This window comes from Exophiala spinifera (assembly GCF_000836115.1).
Source record: "Exophiala spinifera strain CBS 89968 unplaced genomic scaffold supercont1.8, whole genome shotgun sequence".
Classification (NCBI taxonomy): domain Eukaryota; kingdom Fungi; phylum Ascomycota; class Eurotiomycetes; order Chaetothyriales; family Herpotrichiellaceae; genus Exophiala; species Exophiala spinifera.
This window is the reverse complement of record NW_015622520.1, coordinates 2038765-2060469: the sequence shown is the minus strand read 5'-3', so window position 1 is coordinate 2060469 and position 21705 is coordinate 2038765. Positions and strand designations below refer to the sequence as shown.

General features: G+C 51.9%; 7 protein-coding genes across 7 annotated transcripts; 2 read left to right on the top strand and 5 right to left on the bottom strand.

The window, feature by feature from the left end:
- Positions 1 to 400: 400 nt before the first annotated feature.
- PV08_10783 (uncharacterized protein) lies at positions 401 to 3274 on the bottom strand (the record flags this gene model as incomplete). The annotated part of the gene is made up of 2 exons (XM_016385097.1): positions 401 to 2945; positions 3003 to 3274. The coding sequence occupies 2 exons, from the start codon at positions 3272 to 3274 to the stop codon at positions 401 to 403; spliced, it is 2817 nt and encodes a 938-aa protein (XP_016231699.1).
- Positions 3275 to 3895: 621 nt separating this feature from the next.
- PV08_10782 (uncharacterized protein) lies at positions 3896 to 8430 on the bottom strand (the record flags this gene model as incomplete). Its single annotated transcript, XM_016385096.1, has 2 exons — positions 3896 to 4138; positions 4204 to 8430. 2 exons carry the CDS (start codon positions 8428 to 8430, stop codon positions 3896 to 3898), a joined length of 4470 nt encoding a protein of 1489 aa, XP_016231698.1.
- Positions 8431 to 8844: 414 nt separating this feature from the next.
- PV08_10781 (uncharacterized protein) lies at positions 8845 to 11280 on the bottom strand (the record flags this gene model as incomplete). Its single annotated transcript, XM_016385095.1, has 1 exon — positions 8845 to 11280. The coding sequence occupies one exon, from the start codon at positions 11278 to 11280 to the stop codon at positions 8845 to 8847; it is 2436 nt and encodes an 811-aa protein (XP_016231697.1).
- Positions 11281 to 14180: 2900 nt separating this feature from the next.
- PV08_10780 (uncharacterized protein) lies at positions 14181 to 15320 on the top strand (the record flags this gene model as incomplete). The annotated part of the gene is made up of 1 exon (XM_016385094.1): positions 14181 to 15320. The coding sequence occupies one exon, from the start codon at positions 14181 to 14183 to the stop codon at positions 15318 to 15320; it is 1140 nt and encodes a 379-aa protein (XP_016231696.1).
- Positions 15321 to 16295: 975 nt separating this feature from the next.
- Positions 16296 to 18009, bottom strand: PV08_10779 (uncharacterized protein; the record flags this gene model as incomplete). Its single annotated transcript, XM_016385093.1, has 2 exons — positions 16296 to 17732; positions 17785 to 18009. The coding sequence occupies 2 exons, from the start codon at positions 18007 to 18009 to the stop codon at positions 16296 to 16298; spliced, it is 1662 nt and encodes a 553-aa protein (XP_016231695.1).
- Positions 18010 to 18658: 649 nt separating this feature from the next.
- PV08_10778 (uncharacterized protein) lies at positions 18659 to 19634 on the bottom strand (the record flags this gene model as incomplete). The annotated part of the gene is made up of 2 exons (XM_016385092.1): positions 18659 to 19434; positions 19484 to 19634. The coding sequence occupies 2 exons, from the start codon at positions 19632 to 19634 to the stop codon at positions 18659 to 18661; spliced, it is 927 nt and encodes a 308-aa protein (XP_016231694.1).
- Positions 19635 to 20250: 616 nt separating this feature from the next.
- Positions 20251 to 21632, top strand: PV08_10777 (uncharacterized protein; the record flags this gene model as incomplete). Its single annotated transcript, XM_016385091.1, has 2 exons — positions 20251 to 21257; positions 21308 to 21632. The coding sequence occupies 2 exons, from the start codon at positions 20251 to 20253 to the stop codon at positions 21630 to 21632; spliced, it is 1332 nt and encodes a 443-aa protein (XP_016231693.1).
- Between the last annotated feature and the right edge of the window lie 73 nt (positions 21633 to 21705).

The window sequence follows — 21705 nt, the reverse complement described above, 5'->3', positions numbered from 1 at the left end:
ACAACAACAGTGATGATGAGGAATCACATTGGCACAGCGAATAAGATGGGTACGGCGTCGTCCCACTGCAACATAGCGTGCTTCTTACACGGAAAGCCAGAGTTTGATCACCGCGATGCCTGATCATATTTATCATGCATAGCTCAGCTCTACAGGGAAGTATAAGAGTTGGGGAGTTGGTAGCCGAATACTCCCCTCGGGCTTCTTTGCCGTCTTTCCAAAGCGCTCGTACCTATCTGATTCTCCGGGTCAAGCACCCAATCTCTCTTCTAACCAACCTCGTGCATGCTGTGTCACTTTTAAACGTCCAGCGTCGATCTGTCATGGCGGATGTGACATCCTCAGACTGCCCGCGTCCACCAACCCACGACCACCCACGTACCTTTTGAAAGATCAAATGTCACGGCGTCGTAAAGTCCCACAAACTGCTCACAGTCACGTTCTCCACCCACCGTCCACCGGTCGTGTCATTCTTGACGTCGAACCCCACCGTTTTCGGCTCGCCTGGAACGAGCCAGAATCCGTTACTGTCAAAGTTCCCGGTCACCCCGCTGGGGAAATCCAGCCACGTCCACGCACTCACGCCGTTGGTCGCCTCGACTGTGAACGCTGGGCTGGCCGCGGCGGCGTCGTCGTCGTCGTCGTCGTCGTTGAAAGTCAGCTTCAACCCTGGATCAACGAGCCGGGCCTTCCCCAGTGACAAAATGGGATGGTAGAAGAATTCATGCGTGAACGTGGTCGCCGTCTCATTGTTTGGCAGGTGACCCTCCGTTGTCAAGTTCATCCTCAGCACGGCGTTTGACAGATCGACGCTCCTCCCGAGACTCTTCGTGTTGGTCTGCAGAACTTTGGTCGTGTTCAGGGCGCCAACCGTGAAGGCAACACTGGAAGGTCCCTTTGTAACATTCGACAAAACATTGCCCGACCAGTCGTACCACGTCAAGTCCACCGTTCCATGCACGGTCTCCCAGAGATCACTGGTCACGTATGCGGTCAAGTCTCCCGTCGTGTAGTTCCAATATGGAGCGACAATGACGGGCGAGTAGATGTCCTTGGCGATGTAGTGCAACACCTTCCAGCGACCAGAGTATTCGATCCCGGCCCACGTGGGCGCTTGCCAGATATCCTCGAGTTGCCAGTACAGAGACCCAAGCTGGCGCTCGGGCATTCCCGATCCGCGTCGGTAGTAAGTGATCTGCGAGCGGTAAAAGTCTGCTTGGAAGATTTGGGTGGCGAGGCACCATGCCGAGAAATTTGCACGCGAATCGGCTTTGTTGGGGGTAGGGTAGTACAGTTCGACAGAGATGGTCATCTCGGCCATACCTTTTGTCGAGTTGGGGAGGTTGGTCGTGTTGAGACTACCCGAGGGGTAGTGGTGGTTCCGAAGTTGAATTGTCGTCGAGTTGAAATGCAGATCTTCGGGAGCCACAGCTTCTTCCCAAGACTGTAACGATGGCATAGAGTGGTAGCCAAATTCGTTCGCAAATCGACCGACTGGATACGAAGACAGGTTGAAGGCAACAGTGCTATCATAGTCGTAATGATCTGTGTCGCCATAGATGTAGCCCTCGGTTTCGTTGTTGTACCTTTGGATCATGGGGTGAGGAGCGGAGTGATTCAGACTCAGATACCCGTTCGTTGTGCTGCTGGGTATATAAGAGATTGATCTTGAGTTCTCGTAGACTACTGGAAGCAAAACATCCAAGAACAGCGTTTCGTATTCTTTTTGCCAGCGAGAATAATGGCCAGGATCCAGCAACTTGGCAAGGTACAACTCAAGGTTCTCCAGTTCATTTCCACCGGCCCACAAAGCCAGCGAAGGGTGGTGATTAACCCGACGGACATTGTAGATGGCTTCTTCGCGCACATTGTCGAGGAAGCTCTCGGCAACAGGATACAGGGAGTCGCTGAACTCAAACTCTGACCACAGAAGAATTCCTTTTTCATCCGCAATATCGTAGATGAAGTCTGGCTGGTAAGCACCCGAGGCCCATACCCTGAGCATGTTCTGATTGCCTCTAACCACAGAGTCAAATAGTCGCTGGATCTTGGTTGTCGTGACCCTTGGCCAGAAGGCATCGGGAGGTATGAAGTTGGACCCTTTGGCGTAGAACTCATGACCATTGATCTCGAAGTGCCAATTGTTTCCATTTCTGACTCCCTGGTCAAGTTGACGCTGTGATATTGGTTCCATGTTAAGGACAATCGTACGAAATGCCGTCCGTTTGGTAGAAGAAACGATTGTGTTCCCGGAGTTCAAGACAGTCACTGTGGCATAGTACAGATTTTGCGGACCGAGACCATTGGGCCACCAGAGCTTGACGGCACTATCCTCAACGACGATACTACCGGAGATTGCTCCTCCAGATACGGTGACATTCTTTCCAACACCGCTCGTCACTGTTCTGTTGCTGGCGTCTTTGATCTCGATAAGAAGTCCAGCATCTTGCGGTATATCGCCCAGGACATCCAATGAAGCGTTGACCACCCAAGGCTTGGTTTGATCTGGAGGCAAGTTATTGAGCTGGCCCTGTCGGTAGATATCAAGCAGTGTATTTCGAACGTATAATTGTTTATTGCTTAGCTGAACAACATAGGCAGGCTGCCAAACACCAGCTGGAGCGAATGCGGGACCCCAGTCCCAACCAAAATCCGATTGCTCCTTCCTAATGAGCCACCGATTGGGAAACTCGGAGGTCAACTGTGAACCCTTCCAGGGCTCATTAAGAGAGGTGTTTGCCAATTCGTCTGCAATATTCGGGGCTGAACCGAAGTTGATATTGATCGTGGGAACATTGCAGTGACTGATTGCCTTGGAGATATCGAAGTAGTATTGTCGAAACTGGTTGTTGGTGGTTGCGATCTGCTGGTTACACACCGAGATCGTGCTGAACGTGTCAAGGCCGTTGAACACAAGCCACGAAGTGGCATTGGACGAAATGCCACTTGATTTGGTCAGCCGAACTGTCTTGAATCACGTTTAGGGCATAGTTGACACTTACACCGAAGCTAAGCTGGCAGTGTAGGTCCAGTTCGTCTCCGCAACCCATCTCAGAGTGAAATCATTCAATCCGTAATAAGGGTCACCGACGACCTGAGCATCGTACAGGTCGAGATGGGCTTGAGAAGGCACATGCCCGGGCACAGATATGCTATGATTAGGATTGGTCAAAGTCCATTGAAGCTCGCTCAGGGGGGTCACGTTCTGTGCAAGGCTGGAGAACGGCGCTCCGAGCAGAGACAAGATGAATACAAGCAGAAACAAGACGCGCATATTGAATCTCACGTCTCAATACACCCTGTACCATTGACTTTTTGTTTTCAAATGACGAAAAGCCTACCTTGAGCTTTGGCAAGCTCGGCCACGAGCTGGGGATCCATGCCATTAAAGCTTCGCAAGAGATGAACATTGTCTCGACACAGACCCGGCACTCGCAGGTCTTGAATGGCGCCAGGCAATGGCAATGCAACACTTGCTGCAAGGTACCGAGTAACGGATGATCGACAAAGAGGAGAAGTTGAAGAGCGGAGGGGAAAGCGGAGTGAAGAGATGGAGGTGATGCCGGTGGAGGAGAGGAGGAAACACGATGCCGGTGGACGAGGAGCAAAAGCTACGGAGTAAATGATACAAGAAACCCCGTTCCTGGAGTCCGGACAGCGGAGCGCGGATTAACTGCTTCCGAACCTGAATCGGGAAGCTAAACTACACCGTAGTCAAGACACGACGGTCCCTAGTTAGTATTGTATGCTCGTCTCAAGGCCTTTAGCAAGCGAATCAGTGCGCATCGTGCTCCTCAGTAGGTATCATTATCCTCTCCGCAGTATGTATCCATTGCGACCAACGCATCATCATATCGTCAAAATGGGCTATGCATCCGAGGTTCGCTCCCAAATGTCACCGAATCTGTCCGCCCTGTACACCTGCTCCACCATGATTTTGCTGTTGTGCCTGAATCTGCCGCTGGCGACCTTGGGCGAGGTAATCTCGGTTCTCCACCGTCACACTCTTGGTCATATGGTTGACCTTGTAGATGCCGACCAGCCGCTCCGCAAGTTCAAACATGTTATTTCGCAGAGAAATAACGATAAATTGTGCATTCTTGGTTCGTTCTTTGATGTAGCCTGCAACGATCGAAACCTAAAATCACGCTCGTGTTAGCATTTTGTCCCAATTAAAGTACGGCATGCGTCGTTCGGACTTACGTTTCTGAAGTCCAAGGCAGCGTCAATCTCATCCATGACATATAACGGCGTGGGTCGGTAGACATGCAGAGCAAACACCAACGCCAAAGAGCTTAGTGTCTTCTCTCCACCGGACAAGTTACCAATATTCTTCCAGCTCTTCTTGGGCGGCATGACGCTGAACAAGATTCCTTCCGAAAACGGGTCAAGACTGTCGACGAGTTCAAGTTCCGCATTGCCACCAAGCGTGATAAGCTGGTACATGGACTTGAGATGGGACGAGATCGTGGTAAAGCCCGTCATGAACTGGGTCAGGCGAAGGTTTCGAAGGTCGGTGAGACGCGTCTTGGCCGAGTCCCTTGTCTTGACAGCACTCCTGAGGTCGCTTGTACGCGAAGCTACCTCGTCACAGCGTCGGCGATATTCAGCTATCACTGAAAGATCGATACCTGATGCATTGCCCACTTTTTCTTCCAACGCTGCGATAGACGCGACGAGGTGATCTTTGGACATGTCGCTCAATTCGTCGCGAGTAAAAGTCTGAAGTTCTCTTCGTGGCGGCTGCTTCTGGGAGGACATGTCTGGCTGCTCTTGAGTCTGCTCGTCTTCATCGACATCCATGGCATCAGGGTCGGCCTCTGTCTGGGGAGGAGCGTCTACCATTTCTTGTTCATTGTCTGAAGCTGACTGCAGTTGCTTTGGTTGTTCTTCCGCTTGCTGGTGTTCAGGAACGCCCTCTAGGTCAGCAATATCATGCAGGGACAGCCTGGACAGCTTCTCCGCCCAGTAGCGGCTCTTTTTATGATTGTCCGAAAGAACCTTCTGGTTTTCTTCAAGCTTGTTCTTCATTTCGATCTCCAGCGCTCGAGTGGAATTCAAGTCCGAGGTCTGAGCATCAAGGTCCTTCTTAAGGTTTCCAAGTTCTTCCTTCATGGTGTCTTGCTCTTCCTGTGATTGTTCACTTCGAGTTCGCAAATCGGCTGCACCGGCCTTGTGCTTTTCGATGTCGTCTTCCAGGCGCTCCAAATCCTTCGACAAGCTTTCAATCTCCTTCTCAGCGTCAGCCTTGGCCTTTTCGTTCTTGACTTTGAGCTTCTCGTTCTTCGTCCTCGCAACCTCAGCAGTAGATATGTCATCATTGAGAAGATCAATCCTTTCTTTGAGTCCATCAACCCTAGCTTTCTGCGTGCGAAGCTGGATGCCGCCTACTTCCATGATCTTGTCTTGAAGGGCCTGGATCTCACCCTCAACACTCGCTGTTTCCGAATGCAGCTTCTCAAGCTCTTTGTTCATGGAAGCTATCTGCTTTTCAAGAGCCTTGATCTGTGAATCGTCGGCAGACGTGGTAGCGAGCTCTCCCATGAGATCCTGCACGCGCTTTTGTGCATCTGTAAGGTTTCTGCTGCAATTCTCGACTTCTAGGGTGATCTTTTGTATGACTGTCTCAAGCCTCGGGATCTCCTCCTGCTTTTCTTGCAAGCTAATCTCAAGTTCTCTTTGTCGCGTTTGGAAAGTCTCAAATTGTCGCTCGAGCTGATCTCGCTCGTTTTCAAGCTTCTGCACTTGCTCCCTTGTCGTATCCGAGACAGGCTTCGACGACATTGCGCCACGGGCTACCCGAGTGCCACCACCACTCATGGTACCGGAGACGTCGATCAATTGGCCGTCAAGGGTGACCACACGCCATCTCCGAGCTCCGTAGGCAATCCGGTTAGCTTGCTCCAGGTTTTTTGCTACCAGAGTATTCTGCATGATGCTATAGAATGCTGGAGCAAAACGTTCATCCTTTGGCTTGATGAGATCAAAAAGTCGCGGGACATTTTCAGGTGTCTGTATCGGGGACAGATCGCGCTGTGCCAGTTTATCGAGTAGGATGAAGTTGGCACGTCCAAGATTATTTTTCCGCAAATACTCGATACACTGCTGTCCAACTTCGACGTTGTCGACGACCATATTTTCCAGGGACGGGCAAGCGGTGGAAATAGCGACGTCAAATTGCTCATCGATGGTGCCGAGATTCCCAAGGCGGCCGTGGAAGCCGTCAATCCGTCCAGAGTCCTTGAGCCGCAGGAGACCTTTGAGCACGTTGCCTTGATTTTGGCTGCTCGCGAGACTGGCGCGTGCTTCATCAGCTTTCTGTCTTGCCGACGAGATCTGTGATCGAACTTCAGGTTCACTTGCTGCAAGCTTCTGTAAAGCATCTTGTATTTTCCTGACATCCTTCTCGAGCCGGGCTTTTGCGTGCTTATGCTGCTCGATCTCCTCCAATTTGGATTCTCTGCTGGCCTCGATACTCTCGATCTTCTCATTTGCCTGGTCAATTGCCTTTTGTCCACTGTTTGCTTTCTCCTTCAAAATCTCCAGCTCTGACTGCGCGACTGCGATCTCTGACTGCTTTTTATTCATCTTGGCATTCCACGGCTCAAGCGACTTCTGTTTGGCGGCAATCTGATCGGATAGACCTTGCGTTTTTCCTTTCAGGGTTTCTCGAATGACAGCAAGCTCTTGCTCTTCTTTCCGCATTTGCTGTTCAAGCTCGGCCACCTCGGCAGTCTTCCGCTGAATATCGTCCATGTGCTTCTCGACTAGGCTTTGCGCTTCGGATGTCGCCAATCGACTTGTCGTGGCTTGCTTGTCGGCTTTCTTTTGCTTTCCGGCGATAAATTTGCGTTTTTCCTCAAACTTGACATTCTCCTTGTCGTATTTGGCTAGTTCTTTCGTAAGCTCTTGAGTCTGCTTCTCGATACGTTCATACTGCTTGAGCGCTTTAGTGTAAGCCCTCTCCAGCTCCTTGATGGTGTCTTCGCTACCGGCATGCTTCTCGAGCTCGGCATCCAGTTGTCCTTGGATCTGTTGAATGGCCTCTTCTGTGACTTTAGTGTTATCCTCACATTCTGCAATATAGATCTGATAGAGAGCTGATTGTTTCTCTGCTAAGTCGTTTTCGTCACGAATAAAGGTCAGGGCTTTATTCTTCTTGTCTTCCAAGCTGTTCTTTTCCTTCTCAACGTGTTGGACACGGCCCTGCTTTTCAATGCACACTTCGTTCAGGCTCTCGAGTTCAACTGCTGCTTCCTCGATGGGAGTTTTATATTTCGATGTCCCTATAATGTCTTCGAGGTACTCCAACAATCCGTCGTCATGCTCATTGGCGGCTTTCGGCTTCATTTGTGCAATGGACTCGACCTCTCCCTGAAGGATCAAGAATCTCTTGTGATCCAGGTCGATACCTTTGTCTTTCAACAGTGTCGTAACTGTGGTGAAATTTGTGGTGCGTCCGTTGAGATAGTAGTTGCTAGTGTTGTTCTTGAACGCTTTTCGTGAAACGACAAGTTGCGAGTCAGGTACCACCTCATGTTTACCTCCTGGTAAATCCACAATCTCTTGAAAAGACACCTCCACTTCACAGTAGTCTAGATCTTGGTGTTGTGCTGAGTTGTGGATTAGGGCTGAGATTTTACCCTGTCTCATTTTACTGGCGCGAAACCCGAAGACAAACAGTAGAGAGTCGATAACATTGGATTTCCCGGATCCATTGGGGCCAACGACCGCAGAAAATGAGGCATGAAATGGTCCCACGATCTGCCGTCCAGCATAGCTTTTGAAATTGGTCATGACTAGCTGTCGGATGACCATCCTTGACTTTGGCCCAGGAGCTTCTTCCACCACTGGCACAGCCTGCGTCCTGGCTCGAATGACTATATCCATGGGCTTCTCCATGACCATGTCCATAGGCCGAGAAGATTTGAACATGTCTAAATCAGGCGTGGGCTGCGCGTGCTTGTTCAATGCGGTGCTCGTGATGTCCTTCAAAGGTGTCACTTGTGTCTGCTGCACCGACTGCATACCAGGACCATCAGCGGTAGAGGGCAATGGAGGTACCGGAGGAGCCGTTGAGGATCTGCGGCCCTTTCGAGGGGAGGTGCTCTTTCGTTTACGCGGCGAGGGGCTTTTCGCAGGAGATGCAACTTCGCTGGGCGCTATACTCTCCTCAGGATCAAATATCTGCGTAGGCTCGATTCCTTCGCCTGTTTTGACCTTTCGGGCTCGCGCTGAACGCTTCGGTGTTGCGGCCGCGCTTGCAGTCGTCTGTCTCCTCGTCGACTTTCGCGGACTTCGCTTTGGCGCAGGTGTAAACTCTTCATCCTTCTCCTCTTGAACCAGACTCAGTTCATCGTCAGACTCTTCAACCACGAATGTTTTGCGCGTGGCACGGCGCGTCGACCGAACAGGCGACTCAGCTGACATCTTGCCAACTGTTTCCACCAGTCTGCTGTGGTTGTTCGTGCAAAGGAACTTGCAACTACAAGTGTTTGCCCAATGTCAACAAAGTAACCCAAAGCGGTCTAGCCTGGTGGCATAGTGGTTGCTTACATAACAGACGAGATGTCAACACTCCACGTATCTGCCAAAAGACGCGGACAGAAACTCTTAGTGGGCAAAGAGTTGTTCAGAAGGCTCTTTAAAAGACAAAGATTGTTTCATGTTGGCCTCGCGATTGTGTGGCTATCCAACGACCTATTCCTGAAGCATAATCCTTTCGTTACCATATCTATCGCATAACTCTATCAAATCCATATCTCCCCGCCAATACACCTCATTTTCAAGCAATGCACCACTCCCCAGACTTCGCTCAAAGCATCAAAACATATCGTGGATTGTCTAGTAAGGCCAGACCCAGTTGCGGATGTATTCTGGATCAATGCCTTCATGGAACGCCAGGTTTCTGCATTTGATCTGCTCGTTAAGCAACTTCTCCCGCGCGCTCGATCCCTTGTTACCAAGACCGGGAATCTTGTCCAAGGCTTCCATGGCCAGACTGAATCTGTCCGTCTTATTGCGGATGGCAAGCTCCAGTGGTGTGTCGATGTTTCCTTTTTCGTTATATCCGTGCACTTGAAGATTGTGTGATCCCTTACGGTTGAACGTCAGGCGGTGAATGAGCCATGGGTATGAATGGAAGTTGAATATGACAGGCTTGTTGTCCGTGAAGATAGCAGAGAACTCGGTGTCTGTAAGACCGTGGGGATGGTCGCCATTAGGGATGAGCTTGAATAAGTCGACGACATTGACAAATCGAATTTTGAGGTCCGGGATGTACTCGCGGAGAAGGGCTGTGGCGGCGAGCGACTCATGAGTGGGGACATCGCCGCAGGATGCCATAACAACATCAGGCTCTTGGCCTTGATCATTTGATGCCCAATCCCAGATACCAGCGCCCTTGGTGCAATGTTCAATGGCGGCTTCCATGTCGAGGTATTGCAAGTGATCCTGCTTGTCGGCGACAATCACATTGACATAGTTGCTGCTTCGCAAACAATGATCCATGCATGACAACAAGCAGTTTCCATCCGGAGGAAGGTAGATACGCACCACTTCTGGTGACTTGTTGGCGACAACATCGAGGAAGCCAGGATCCTGATGGGTGAAACCGTTGTGGTCTTGACGCCAGACAGTCGCAGTCAGCAGGATGTTCAAGGATGCAACCTTGGCTCGCCATTCAACTTCGAGGCACTTTTCGATCCACTTGCAATGCTGATTCACCATCGAATCGATGATATGGATGAAGGGTTCATAGCTGTTAAGCAGACCGTGTCTGCCAGAGAGGACGTAGCCTTCGAGCCATCCTTCGCATGTATGTTCACTCAACATCTCCATCACACGACCTTCAGGGGCAAGATTGCCACCATCGGCGTCCTCCTCAAAGTATTCACCCATCCAGACCTTTTTGCCTGCTTCGTAAACGCCTCCAAGCTTGTTGGACTCTGTCTCATCAGGTCCAAAGAGTCGGAAATTGGTCTGGTTCTTTGCAATGACATCCCGGAGGAAGACAGCCATGTTCGACATGCTTGGAGCGTTAGCAGTGCCACCGTGTTTCACATCGATCTTGTAGCCACGGAAGTCGGGCAACCTCAAGGGCTTTTTGATCAGGCCGCCATTGGCGACGGGATTCGCACTCATACGGGCGTTGCCTTCTGGGGCAAGCTTTTTCAGTTCAGGAATCAGCTTGCCATCTTCGGTGAAGTACTTCTCCGGAGTATAGCTCTTCATCCAGTCTTCGAGAAGTTTCAGATCTTTTTGGCTGGAGGCAACCTTCGGGAGGGGGATTTGGTGGGATCTCCAGAACCCTTCAAGGTAGTGGCCATCCACGGTGCGCGGGCCAGTCCAGCCCTTGGGGCTTCGGAGGATAATCATGGGCCAGAAGGGACGGAATGCCTTTCCAGATTCACGAGCTTTCTTCTGGTAGGCCCGAATTTCCAGGACGCACTTCTCCAGGGTGGCAGCCATTGCCTGGTGCATGGACTCGGGATCACTTCCTTCGACGAAGTATGGGGTCCAGCCGTAGCCATAGAACAGGGACTCAAGTTCCTTATGGGAGACACGAGCAAGGATCGTAGGGTTGTTGATTTTGTAACCGTTCAAGTGCAGAATAGGTAGGACTGCACCATCAGTGATTGGGTTCAGGAACTTGGTGCTGTGCCAGCTCGTGGCAAGGGGGCCGGTCTCTGATTCACCATCACCAACCATGGTCACCGCAATCAGATCCGGGTGGTCGAAGACGACACCAAAGGCATGACTGATGGCATAGCCAAGCTCGCCACCTTCGTGAAGACTGCCAGGGGTTTCAGGAGTGGCATGACTGCCGATTCCGCCGGGGAACGAGAATTGCTTGAAGAATTTCCTCATGCCTTCCTCGTCCTCGGATTTGTCTGGGTAGACTTCGCTGTAGACACCCTCCAGATAGGACTGGGAGATGACGGCGGGCGCACCGTGGCCAGGGCCCGAAATGAAGAGGGCATCGAGACCGTACTTTTTGATCAGTCGGTTCATGTGCACATAGGCGAAGATCTGACCGGCGTCGGAACCCCAATGTCCAAGCAGTCTGGCTTTGAGGTCGCCAACTTTGAGGGGTTCTTTGAGAAGGGGGTTGTGTCGAAGGTAAAGCATGCCGAGGCAGAGGTAAAGACTCGCTCGCATGTAGTCGTCTGTGAGTTTGAGTTCCTCATCACTGAGAGGGTTCTCCTTGACGGTGGAACGGGCTTTGCCGTAGGGTGAGATGCTCTCGATAGAGACATCCGTCTCAGCTACGGGAGCCATGATGATGTTATCGAGAGTCAGGGAGGGATGAAAGATGGGTCAGTGGTGGGTGAGGTATTGTCTGAAAGAAGTTCTATGATGAGAGGAGACGTAGAGTAGACGAAGTCCAGAGGTGAGAGAGGACACGGCCCGATTATATAGCAGATACGAGACAGAGGAGAACGATTGATTGAGGACACTACAGTCTGCTGGCGGCAACGGCCGTCACCTATTGATCCTTCGCTATGGACCTGGACGTCACCAAGAGCAGGATATGCATTGTGATTTTGCCGTGCCGTACTTCCACTCGTGTACAGACGGCGGAGATCCAGCTTACAGGCAGCTTAGCATGGTTTACAGTAGCACCCGTAGCTAACAGCACCTCCTCCAGGACCCTGCACGTGGCTGTAGGAGGCTATAGGTGTCGCAAGCTGCATCGTCAGGATTACTGAGCTCATCTGGTCCCCATCGTCGAGACGGGCCAGTCGGGGTGACCATAGTGTCCAGGGTCCTGCCACAGCAATGCAGCACAACCAAGACACAACTTAGAGTCTCGGATCGACCATCAGGAGATGTCAATGACTGGAGCACATGTGGTAATTGATTGTCGACGGTGGTGACAGCTCAACCACAGAGATACGAAGTGGTGTGATTTTGACAACGGATCATCCTGCATGAGGCATAGCGGCGAAGCTTGGGGCTGCCGGTGTTCCCGTCCTTCTCTCACTGCGACAGTACCAGGAAAACCACTCGTGTATCGTCCATACCACGTCTTAAGACGCCTGCATTAGTATTCTTGGAAAAGCCCAACAATTGTGGGAGTCCAGAACGACCGACGATGGCGGACAGACTGACAATCTGCAGCCATGCTCAACAACCCCCAAGAAATCGCTCGCTATCATACCACTTTGTGCATCGGCTAATCTTCGATCCTCCTCGCTAAATTGGCCCCAGGAAATGACATCCGAGCTTCCAATAATGACGCATCATGAGAATACACGCCCGATCACGGACAGGGACAAGCACAGTCACTCTCCGTTGCAGCTGGCTGTGCCAGAAGGGCCATCTTCAGAGGTTGCAATCGTCGACAGAAAAATCTTTCAATAGCGCCTCGTCCATAGTTCGCGGTTGCTCTGGGCCAGCAGGGCCACTGGGACATAGCAGCGGCATCAGTATCGAACCTCCCACGGCAGGATGCAGCCAGCTTGTTCGATATATCATATGGACGACCGGGTCCAGGAATCAGAGCGTAGACTTGTGAGCTAGGAGAAGAACCGATGCTGATCTTCCTTCGGCAGAAGGATATACCCCAGAATCTGGCATCTTGCAGCTGGTGGCCTGCATTATATATGCGACGCTTGAGCCAAGCTGTGGTCAAGGGCTCATTATTGGATGCTGGCCAGTTCCGGTGTCGAGGTCTCTATACGATGGGCAGTATTTCCTCGGCACGTAGCCGGAGACGTCAAGGGCCATCGGCTCAGGCACCATCAATCAACGAGTCGGGTCAAAGCTACACCTGAAGACGCCGTTCCTGACTTCTTGCCTCAACCAGTTGGGTGGTGCAGTTCCCCCCTTTCCTCCGTCGCCTCCCGTCGAAAGCGGCATAGGTGATCCCCTTCCACGGCATAATCTGTCGAAACCGGCCTCATGTAATGACAGAACATGCAGAGACGTGAGTACGATACCTTCCGACTGTCCTTCTCCTATGCAGGGTACCAACTAACCCTGATTTGTGAGCTTGCATAAGATTCTGCTTGCAGTGCCGGGAGACAGCTAAACCTGCTCACTAAACTAATCGCATGGCTGAGGTAATCTCCCCATCTTTCTCTTGGCTGTCTGGAGAAGTCTGCTGAGGCTAGACTGGTAGGATTGCCACCCTGGCTATTGCAGATTCTGGACGCGTTCCCCACAAGGTAGATGGCTGACAATGGCGACGATGGATTCATCCTAGCCGCTGATGACACACCGTTGGACTCACCTCACTCTTGCCTTGAGTGTGCTTTTCCATTCCGCTGTGGGTTGCCAGTATAAGTAAGTGTTCGTGGAGCGGCGATGAGTGGTTGAATTCGAATCTGAGTCAGTCGGTGTTCTGAGGCCATATTCGATCATGCGACGACGCATCGTGCAGTTTCTCCCTTCGCTTAATATCTCATAGCCAGGTAAATTCTTCTTCTCTCGGGTTTGTGAATTGAGGAGAGGTTCTCGTGGAGATATTTCCATCCCATCTTCCCAACGAGCCTTACCTTGTCACCGAGCTTGTCATGTGTATGAAACGGCAGGCCTTGATTTCCTTGTCAGCCTTTCCCGATGGAAATATCCCCTGGATTCAGTGTTTCATGCAGTTCACAATTCAGCACATTGGCATGATATTGCTCACTTGTTACAGTTCTTCCTCTCTTCATTCTCTAAATTTGACTCGGTGCATCGATCCGGCTCTCCATATCAAATCAGATTTCAGCAAGGTGAGTCACGTGGTGCTCGGACGTCTGCAAACAGTGAATCTCGAATCACTGTCAAAATTTATGGCCGACTCAGCGACCATTCACACAGCACGGAGACATGCTGGGCACATGGGCAAGATAATACTGCTGTCCGGTCAGGTAGCTATATCTCTCTTGCCGCAAATGGAAATGCAGCACATTTGCGGGGTCGACGCGGACTTGACCACAGCACGATATGATAAGCGGCCTAACGACGAGGCCGGATACTGACTGACCAGCACTGGATCTCTTTTGGATTTCTCTCTTGCCTATATCAGACTGCCCTCTCACTGCGTGCTCAGAAGCCTATAAGAAGAACAGTTCTTCATACGGGCCAGGTGGACTCTTCCCTCTCCCATCCCTGTGTTATCACCGCCGCGTCCCCATCCCCAAAACCACCCATACAAATCCCAAGATATACACCATCATCCTTCCCTCACCATGTCTACCACGACCACGACCGAGACGACCACACAGACCATTCCTTCGTCCTCCGAGGCGCAATACTATGGAAAACTGCGCTACATTCCCAAGGGGCAAACACCCGCTCCGAGCCCTCACAACTTCCACCTACCCGCCATGGCCGAGTTCGGGGACGTCCGCCTACAACCACTAATCGACATGCGACCGGTACCTACCATCGCCGAGCTCTCCACGGCCAAAGAACCAACGGCGCAGCTCCCAACCCATGGCTTTGCGGCCGTGCACCACCCGGTCTCGATGAACTCGGCCCCCTACACCCTCCAGTCCTGGAAGGACCCGACGACGCTGAAGGCCAGCTACGTGCCGGAGACGGAGGAGATGGTGAAGCAAATCACGGGCGCGACCACCGTACTCACCGAAGCCCTCCTGCTCCGCTCCGCCATTTGGTCCGAGCAAGACGCGCTCGCCACGCACGCGGGCCACGGCGAAACCACCGACTCAGCGGCGGCCGCGGCAGAAGAAGCGGTGCCCAAACCTGAGGAAGAAACCGCGCTCGAACTGGGCTTCCCGCAGTTCATCGGCTTCAGCGCCAAACACGGCGGCGCGTCACCGGCGCCCAAGGTCCACCTCGACTACGCGCCCAACGGGGCGCGCATGCACATCCGCAAATACCACCCGAGCATGGCGGCGGCGGCCTCCGGCATCATCGCGGCCGAAGACCGCCTCACCGCTGAGGGCAAGTCCCTCCGCGAGACGTACGCCGAGTCCGGCCTGGGCCCGCGCTGGGCGCTGTACTCGATCTGGCGGCCCTTGAAGCGCGTGCACCGCGACCCCCTCGCACTCGGCGACGCTCGCACCTTTCTCGAGTCCGACTACGTGCCCGTCAACGTCAAGCAGCCCAACCTCGGCGTGCCGGGCGACCTGTCGACCCACGATACCGAGTCGTACCTCGCCCACTGGTCCGATGGGCAGAAGTGGTATTTTGTCTCCAAGCAGGAGCCCGAGGAGGTCCTAGTCATCGGTTTGTTCGACTCGGACCGCGACAAGGAGACCGTCGCCGCCGGTGGCACTTTGCACAGCAGCGTGGACCTACCTGGTACGGAGAACGAGGAGCCCCGCGAAAGTTTGGAGTTGAGGTGTTTGGCAATCTGGGATTAGAAATCGCGCGATCAACAAGTGGGTTGCTGTTGGTGTGGTGCAAAAGAGTTTTGCTCTTGTTGCTGTTATTGTCGTGGTCGTCGTTGTAGTTCTTGTTACCTTTCCATGTTACCAATGAGAGGGGGAAATAGTAGATAGCCTCCGGATAGACTGGACTCGACTCGACTGAAGAAACGAGGGGGAAAGGGATGGCTGGATGGATGGACGATTTTTTTTTTCCGCAAGGATGATTGCGTATCCCTTACCTGATGTGACGTGCTCAGCCATTGCAATTGCAGCACGAGGATACGAGCGCGGGGTTTGTACTGCACGCTGGTCGTAGCAAAGAGGATCGTGGGGGACTCAGGGGACTTTTTGACCGCCGTGGCTTTTCAACAGCTACTTTTACTAGCCTTTCCTTGACTTTTTTTTTGTTTCCTCACCTTTTGTCCGTCACATGCGGTAACTCTATATCTCCTATTCTGCAAAAGCTCATTAGGGGTACGAGTACGAGCAGAGGCAGACCACGGTGGGTCGAGTTACCAATGGGAACACTTCACAGACTCACGTTAGCCGGGCGAGTTCCTTTTTATAGGGTTGCCAACCTTAAAAATTTAGTTACGGGCCCAGTTCCACCGATTTGGAGACCGTTCGCGAAAGGCCTGGACTGGGCTGGACTGAAGATGGACTGGTAATAGCACAGACGCGATTTGAAGAGGCTTTTTCTTCAAGAAAAATGGCCAAGAACACTGGCGAACGGCATCATGAAACATGTGATCGTATGGTCATCATTCATTTGTTGGTCATGAAATCGTCTCAAAGTATATCGGTATCCAAGTTTAGGCTATTACAAAACCCAAAAATCCGCTCCAAGATTTCGACAGGTCTCGAGATGCAAGATGCGAAAAGAATACATCCACCAGCGCCAATGCTGAACAAAGTGACAAAATCGCAGAAACTACAGTACCTTAGCCCGGGCAGCGTGAGTGGAAAGCGCTACTGCCGTATCGAGACCCCAATGCTGTTCAGGTACTGACACTGCGAGCGAACGGAAGTGCTCACTTCCTCCATGCCCGTGGTGTCCTGAGTATCGAAGATCATTCTTCGCCAGTCCAGCGCGTCCACATCAACCGTTTCGGAATTGGAGCCCGTAGAGCCTGCCGTGATGAACTCGTCCCACGTCGGCGAACCTGGGATCCGATACACGTTCGGATCAAGTGCCCTGATGAAGCTGGTCCAGTATCCTTGAATGAGCGGAACGATCCAGTGATTTGATCCTCCTTCTTGGTAACTTGATGGCGCCGAACCATGTACGTTTGTCGGACCCCAGATTGCACCTAACTCGACGATATGAGGGACACCCAGGCCGATCTTGACCTGTGCCGAATCTTCCACGTTGTATCTGTAGTTCCAGTTCCCCTTGTTCCCGTATCGTGCCAAAGCGCTGGTAATAAAAAGATTGGGACACATGTACCGCATATTTCCATAAGCGTTAGAGACTTGGCGCCACCAAGATCCAGTCTCGGGAAAGGTAGGACCGGCGTTGGGAAAGAGGGCACTGATCCGGGAAAGCTGCTTGGACGATAGGAAGGGGAACTGGTTGCGTAAGAAGGTGTCTGATTGCTTCTGGCTTTTTGTCTGCCGTGGTGTGAAGACAGTGCCACCGTTTGTGTCATCCCCAATAATGACGGGCACATGGACGAAAGCGCCATCTTCGAAAGCTGCATATGTGTAGTTCTGGATCAATGCGCCGTCCAGCACCGGATTCCACATGAACAATGGTGATTGACGGTTGCCTGGATAGGGAATGTTGTGATTGTGCTGCTGTAGCTCGGCGCTAGACTTGGAACGTAGACAGATCAGTGTATCCTTTCCAGAATTGGTACCCGTTGGGCATTTCAGTCGCTTGGCAAGTGCGTCGAGTTGATACTGGCTCTCGTCGATGGTCAGGATGGTAGCAAAACTGACCGATTCTGCTGCAGCACCGACAAATAGTTTATCATCTCGCCCTCCATATGCCGTCAAGAGGAAGGAGACAGATGCGGCACCAGCGGAACCTCCTCCAAGCACGACATGGCCTGCATCTCCTCCAAACTTGTCAATGTATTTGTGAACCCATTCCAAGGCCTTTCGTTGATCTTTCAGTCCATTGTTGAGGCTGTCGACCTCACGGCCTGCGAGAAAGCCATATAGGCCGACGCGATAATTGAAAGTGACCACAATAATATTGTTGCCAGAAGCAGTGACGAGTCCACTGCCATTATAGTTTGCATTGGCGTTAAAGTTGAAGCCGCCGCCTTGGATGAAAAAGTATACCGGTAACTTTGACTCAGGGGTCGCGTCTGTTGGTGCGTAGACGTCAACGAACAAGCAGTCTTCAGAAGGTCCCCCAACGCGCGGGTTCTGACCAGTTCCTAGACAGACATTTCCATGCTATACAGCAGTCAGTGATTGTATTCACGGTGGAGACAGGGATTCAATCTACCTCGACAGCTTTTTGTACACCTTGGACAACTGGAGGGTCTTGAGGAGCTGCGAACCTCAGATTGCCAATGGGAGCTGCGGCATATCGCATTCCAAGCCATTGTGTGGTGCCGTCTGAATTGACCGTTCCCTCGTAGGTAGCATAATCAAGTACTACTGTGTTCGTGCCGGCGGTGACTGACTTTAGGTAGTGAATACCATATAAGAGAGTCAGCCACGTCAACATCATGAGCAGCAGCCGAGTGACGAGGTGGTGAGGGTAACCCGGAGTTCTGTTCTTTGTTGCTACACCCCCTCGCTGCCTCGTCGCCGGTGACTCTCCATCTTGTTCAGGGAATGTGGAATACCCGGGTTGGTATATGAACTTCCGAAGCTCATCGTCACGGACTGAGGATGACGCCATTGGAAGTGTCAGGGACAAAACGGGTCCCTCCTTGTGTGCGATTTCTTACAAACAGCCTCCTGTCACCACCACATGCGAGGCGCAGTGGTCGAGATGAGGTGGCCCTCGCTCTGTCGGATAGTGCCCAGCCAATTGGGCGAAGTGCGGGCCCATGCGTGGTAGTCGAGGGCTTCAGAGGTGAAAAGCTTCGGTCTCAAGATAGTCTGATGCTTGCGGCCGGCAAAGTGTTTTTGTTTGCTCGTGCGGGGAGAAATTTTGAATCAAGCTTGATCCATGCCACATGCAGTCAACAAATCTTACTATTCGTACAGGGGTCCTACGCAACACCAATCGGTTGCTTTTTCTGGCATACCAAACCGTGAAACAAGACTTCGAAAGCTTCTAACGCTTTGCCGCTACTGCATCCACGCGCTGACGTCGCCCTGTCCACAGCACTAATGCCCGATGGTAAGGGACCACATGAGAATAGTCATCAATGCGGAACGGCACCGAGAATGCCTGTCTGCACGTATTCCCAGTTGACGCCATCAATGGTTTCTCCCTTCAGTCGCTTCAATGAGCTCATATCAGACGTAAATTGTCCCATTGCAATTCTTCGTGCCATGACGGAATCCTTTGCTTTTGGAAGTCTAGACCCAGCACCATTCAGCAAGCACTCCTCGAACCAACCATCCTCCTCACTGGTAAACGGTAGTCCAACTACTAAGGCCGCTCGTCGGGCATGGTCAGGACTAGGATCCTCCTGATGTATTGTGATGATCAGCTGTTCAAACAGCTCCTTGTGTTTCAAGTGGTCCTGTCTCTTTGCAAAATAGTATGCCTCGACAATGTTATTACAGAGCAATCGTGAGAAGTATGCGTGAAGAGTCTTGGGGTCCTTTAGTGGTGGAGAGACAGCGACACAGTAGGCTGTAGCGAGGGCGCGGTCGCATTTTGGGTGTTGTAATAAGGTGAAGAGGATGTCATCGGCAAAGGTAGGAGGCAATGACGGATCCGTGAGATGTTCCAAAGCCCTGGCGAACTGTGCATGATCGAGCTCCCAAAGGCCAGCCACAAGTAGCTGGTATTTCTGAGGGAGATATGTTCGTCGAGCAAAGTTCGAGTCCGCGTTAGGCAGTTGTCGGCAGTCTCGCAAGAGGTAGAAGAGAAGAGCGAGTTTTTGCTCATCGGGTGCTGATGATTGTACGATCTTGGACCAGATATTGCGTAGATCTTGGTTTGTCCGAGGGGGGTAGTTGTTCCTTGACGCTTCAAGAACTTCAGTTCCCACTCCATTGCCAGTCAGTGCCATACTCACGCCGCGTCAAACCGATCGACCTCCATATGCGGTCGAAGAACAACTCGCCCGCTTCCCTGCGGTGTTTGTTTATGCTTTCCACAGTCTTGTTGTCGAAGGAGTAATCAGGCTTGGCCTGAAATACCACGTCAAAGTCTTGCCAGTTGAACATCACGGAGGTATTGGGGGCTTTCCTCGTCAGAAAAGGTCCTGCATGGTGTTTTACAATGCCATACTCAGTGTTCCGTACTTCGCTCTAAACAGTCGCGACTGCGCCCATTCGAATTAATCGGGTCTCCGGCGAATCGTTCAGCTTGTACATGTAGTTCGGGTGGAGCATAGGGCGCGTTACGAGCGAGCGGCCCCTCATGCTCGACGACGCTGCAGTTTTATTTCACTTTCGTGGTGCGGCGATCACGAATGAAAACTCGGGTCCATTGCAATGTCATTCTCCACGGATGCGTTCCTCCGAGGTCTCTCCCTCCTCCTCGCCTCCGTCTCCAAGGACAATACGAGTATCCAGCACTTAAGAAACATCATTTTGTGGAGCTGTTGTGAACACAAGACTATGACCCCGCCTTTTTGGACCTCGATCTCCTCGATCCAGATGATCAGGAACAGATATTCGCTCCAAATGAGCCATAGCCGAGGTGCTAGAAACCATCCATAGTTTCGGGACGAGGACCTTTTAATCCACGAGGTCAACGTGCAAAGGTAAGGCTGTTCGCTTTCATCTTCTCATATCCATTCTTTCCTCCTCCTTTGCAAAGTATCTTCCTGCCCTCATCATGGGCTCCGAACGCTACCCAATCCAGCACAAGGGCATTTATCACAACCTGCCGACCTTCGACCCGTCGTTGAAAGGGCTGACGGCTATCGTCACCGGAGCAAATGGCATCAGTGGGTTCCATACTATGCGGGTTCTGCTGGAGAGTCCCGAACGGTGGACGAAGGTATACGCTCTATCACGTCGACCTCCTCCGCATGCAATGATGAGCTTGCTCACAGACTCTCAACGTGCTCGAGTCCAGCATGTTGCTGTGGATTTCCTTGATGACCCTAACAAGATTGCGGACGCTATGAAAGCTTCCGACGTTGCTGCCGACTACGTTTTCTTCTACTCCTATCTGCAGCCAAAGCCACCTCCGGGTGCTTCTGCATGGTCTAATGCCGACGAACTCGTCAAAGTGAACAGCGCGTTGCTTGATAACTTCTTGAAGGCGTTGGTCACTGCAAAACTTACTCCTAAACGATTTCTGCTGCAGACTGGGGCAAAGAACTATGGAGTGCATCTTGGTCGCGCCCGGACACCGTCGATTGAATCTGACCCTCAACCGTCTCATCTCGAACCTAACTTCTACTATCCACAAGAGAAATTGCTCTTTGACTACTGCAAGAGCAACAACACCACTTGGAATGTCATTCGGCCGGCGTGGATTATTGGGGCGGTCAACAACGCTCAGATGAATGCTTTACATCCCTTTGCCATCTATTCCTCAGTGCAAGCCGCCAAAGGTGAACCACTGTATTTCCCGGGCGATTGGGCAGCCTGGCAGCATGAAGCACACTACTCGACTGCACGGTTGACAGGGTATCTATCTGAATGGGCCGTCCTCGAGGACAAATGCAAGAATGAAGCATTCAATTCCCAGGATACCGGACCGCTCTCATGGGACCGTTTTTACGAAGAGTTGGCGCGTTGGTTCGGGGTTGAGAAGGGCGTACAGCCACCAGAGGAGGACCCAGCCAAGTTTACTGAGCTCAAAGGCAAATCCGGCAAGGACACACCCATGGGGTATGCCTGTCTACCTCGTATTTGTGCGTTTTTGACTTACCATGCATCAGGTACGGACCTCCCACTATCGCTCGAAGAACCTTCTCCCTGGTAGCCTGGGCATCGAAGCCTGAAAACCAACAAGCTTGGCAGAAGTTGATGAAAGCCTCTGGAGGCCAGCTTACAGACGACCCTTTCAAGGATGTCGAGGCAAATTTCGTCTTTGGAGATGCTGCCTTCATGAGCATGGGTAGCATGTGTATGAACAAAGCTCGGAGGATGGGCTGGACAGGTTTCGTTGACACTATGGAGTCCATTTTCGAGATGTATTTCGAGATGGGGAAGCTGGGCATGGTACCAAAGATGAAAGTTGACAAGCCCAAGCCTTTGATATGAGCAGGGGCAACCATAGGCACCAGTGTGAGCCAGCCACAGTCACAGGCCCAGATTACTGGATACTCTTTGTTTC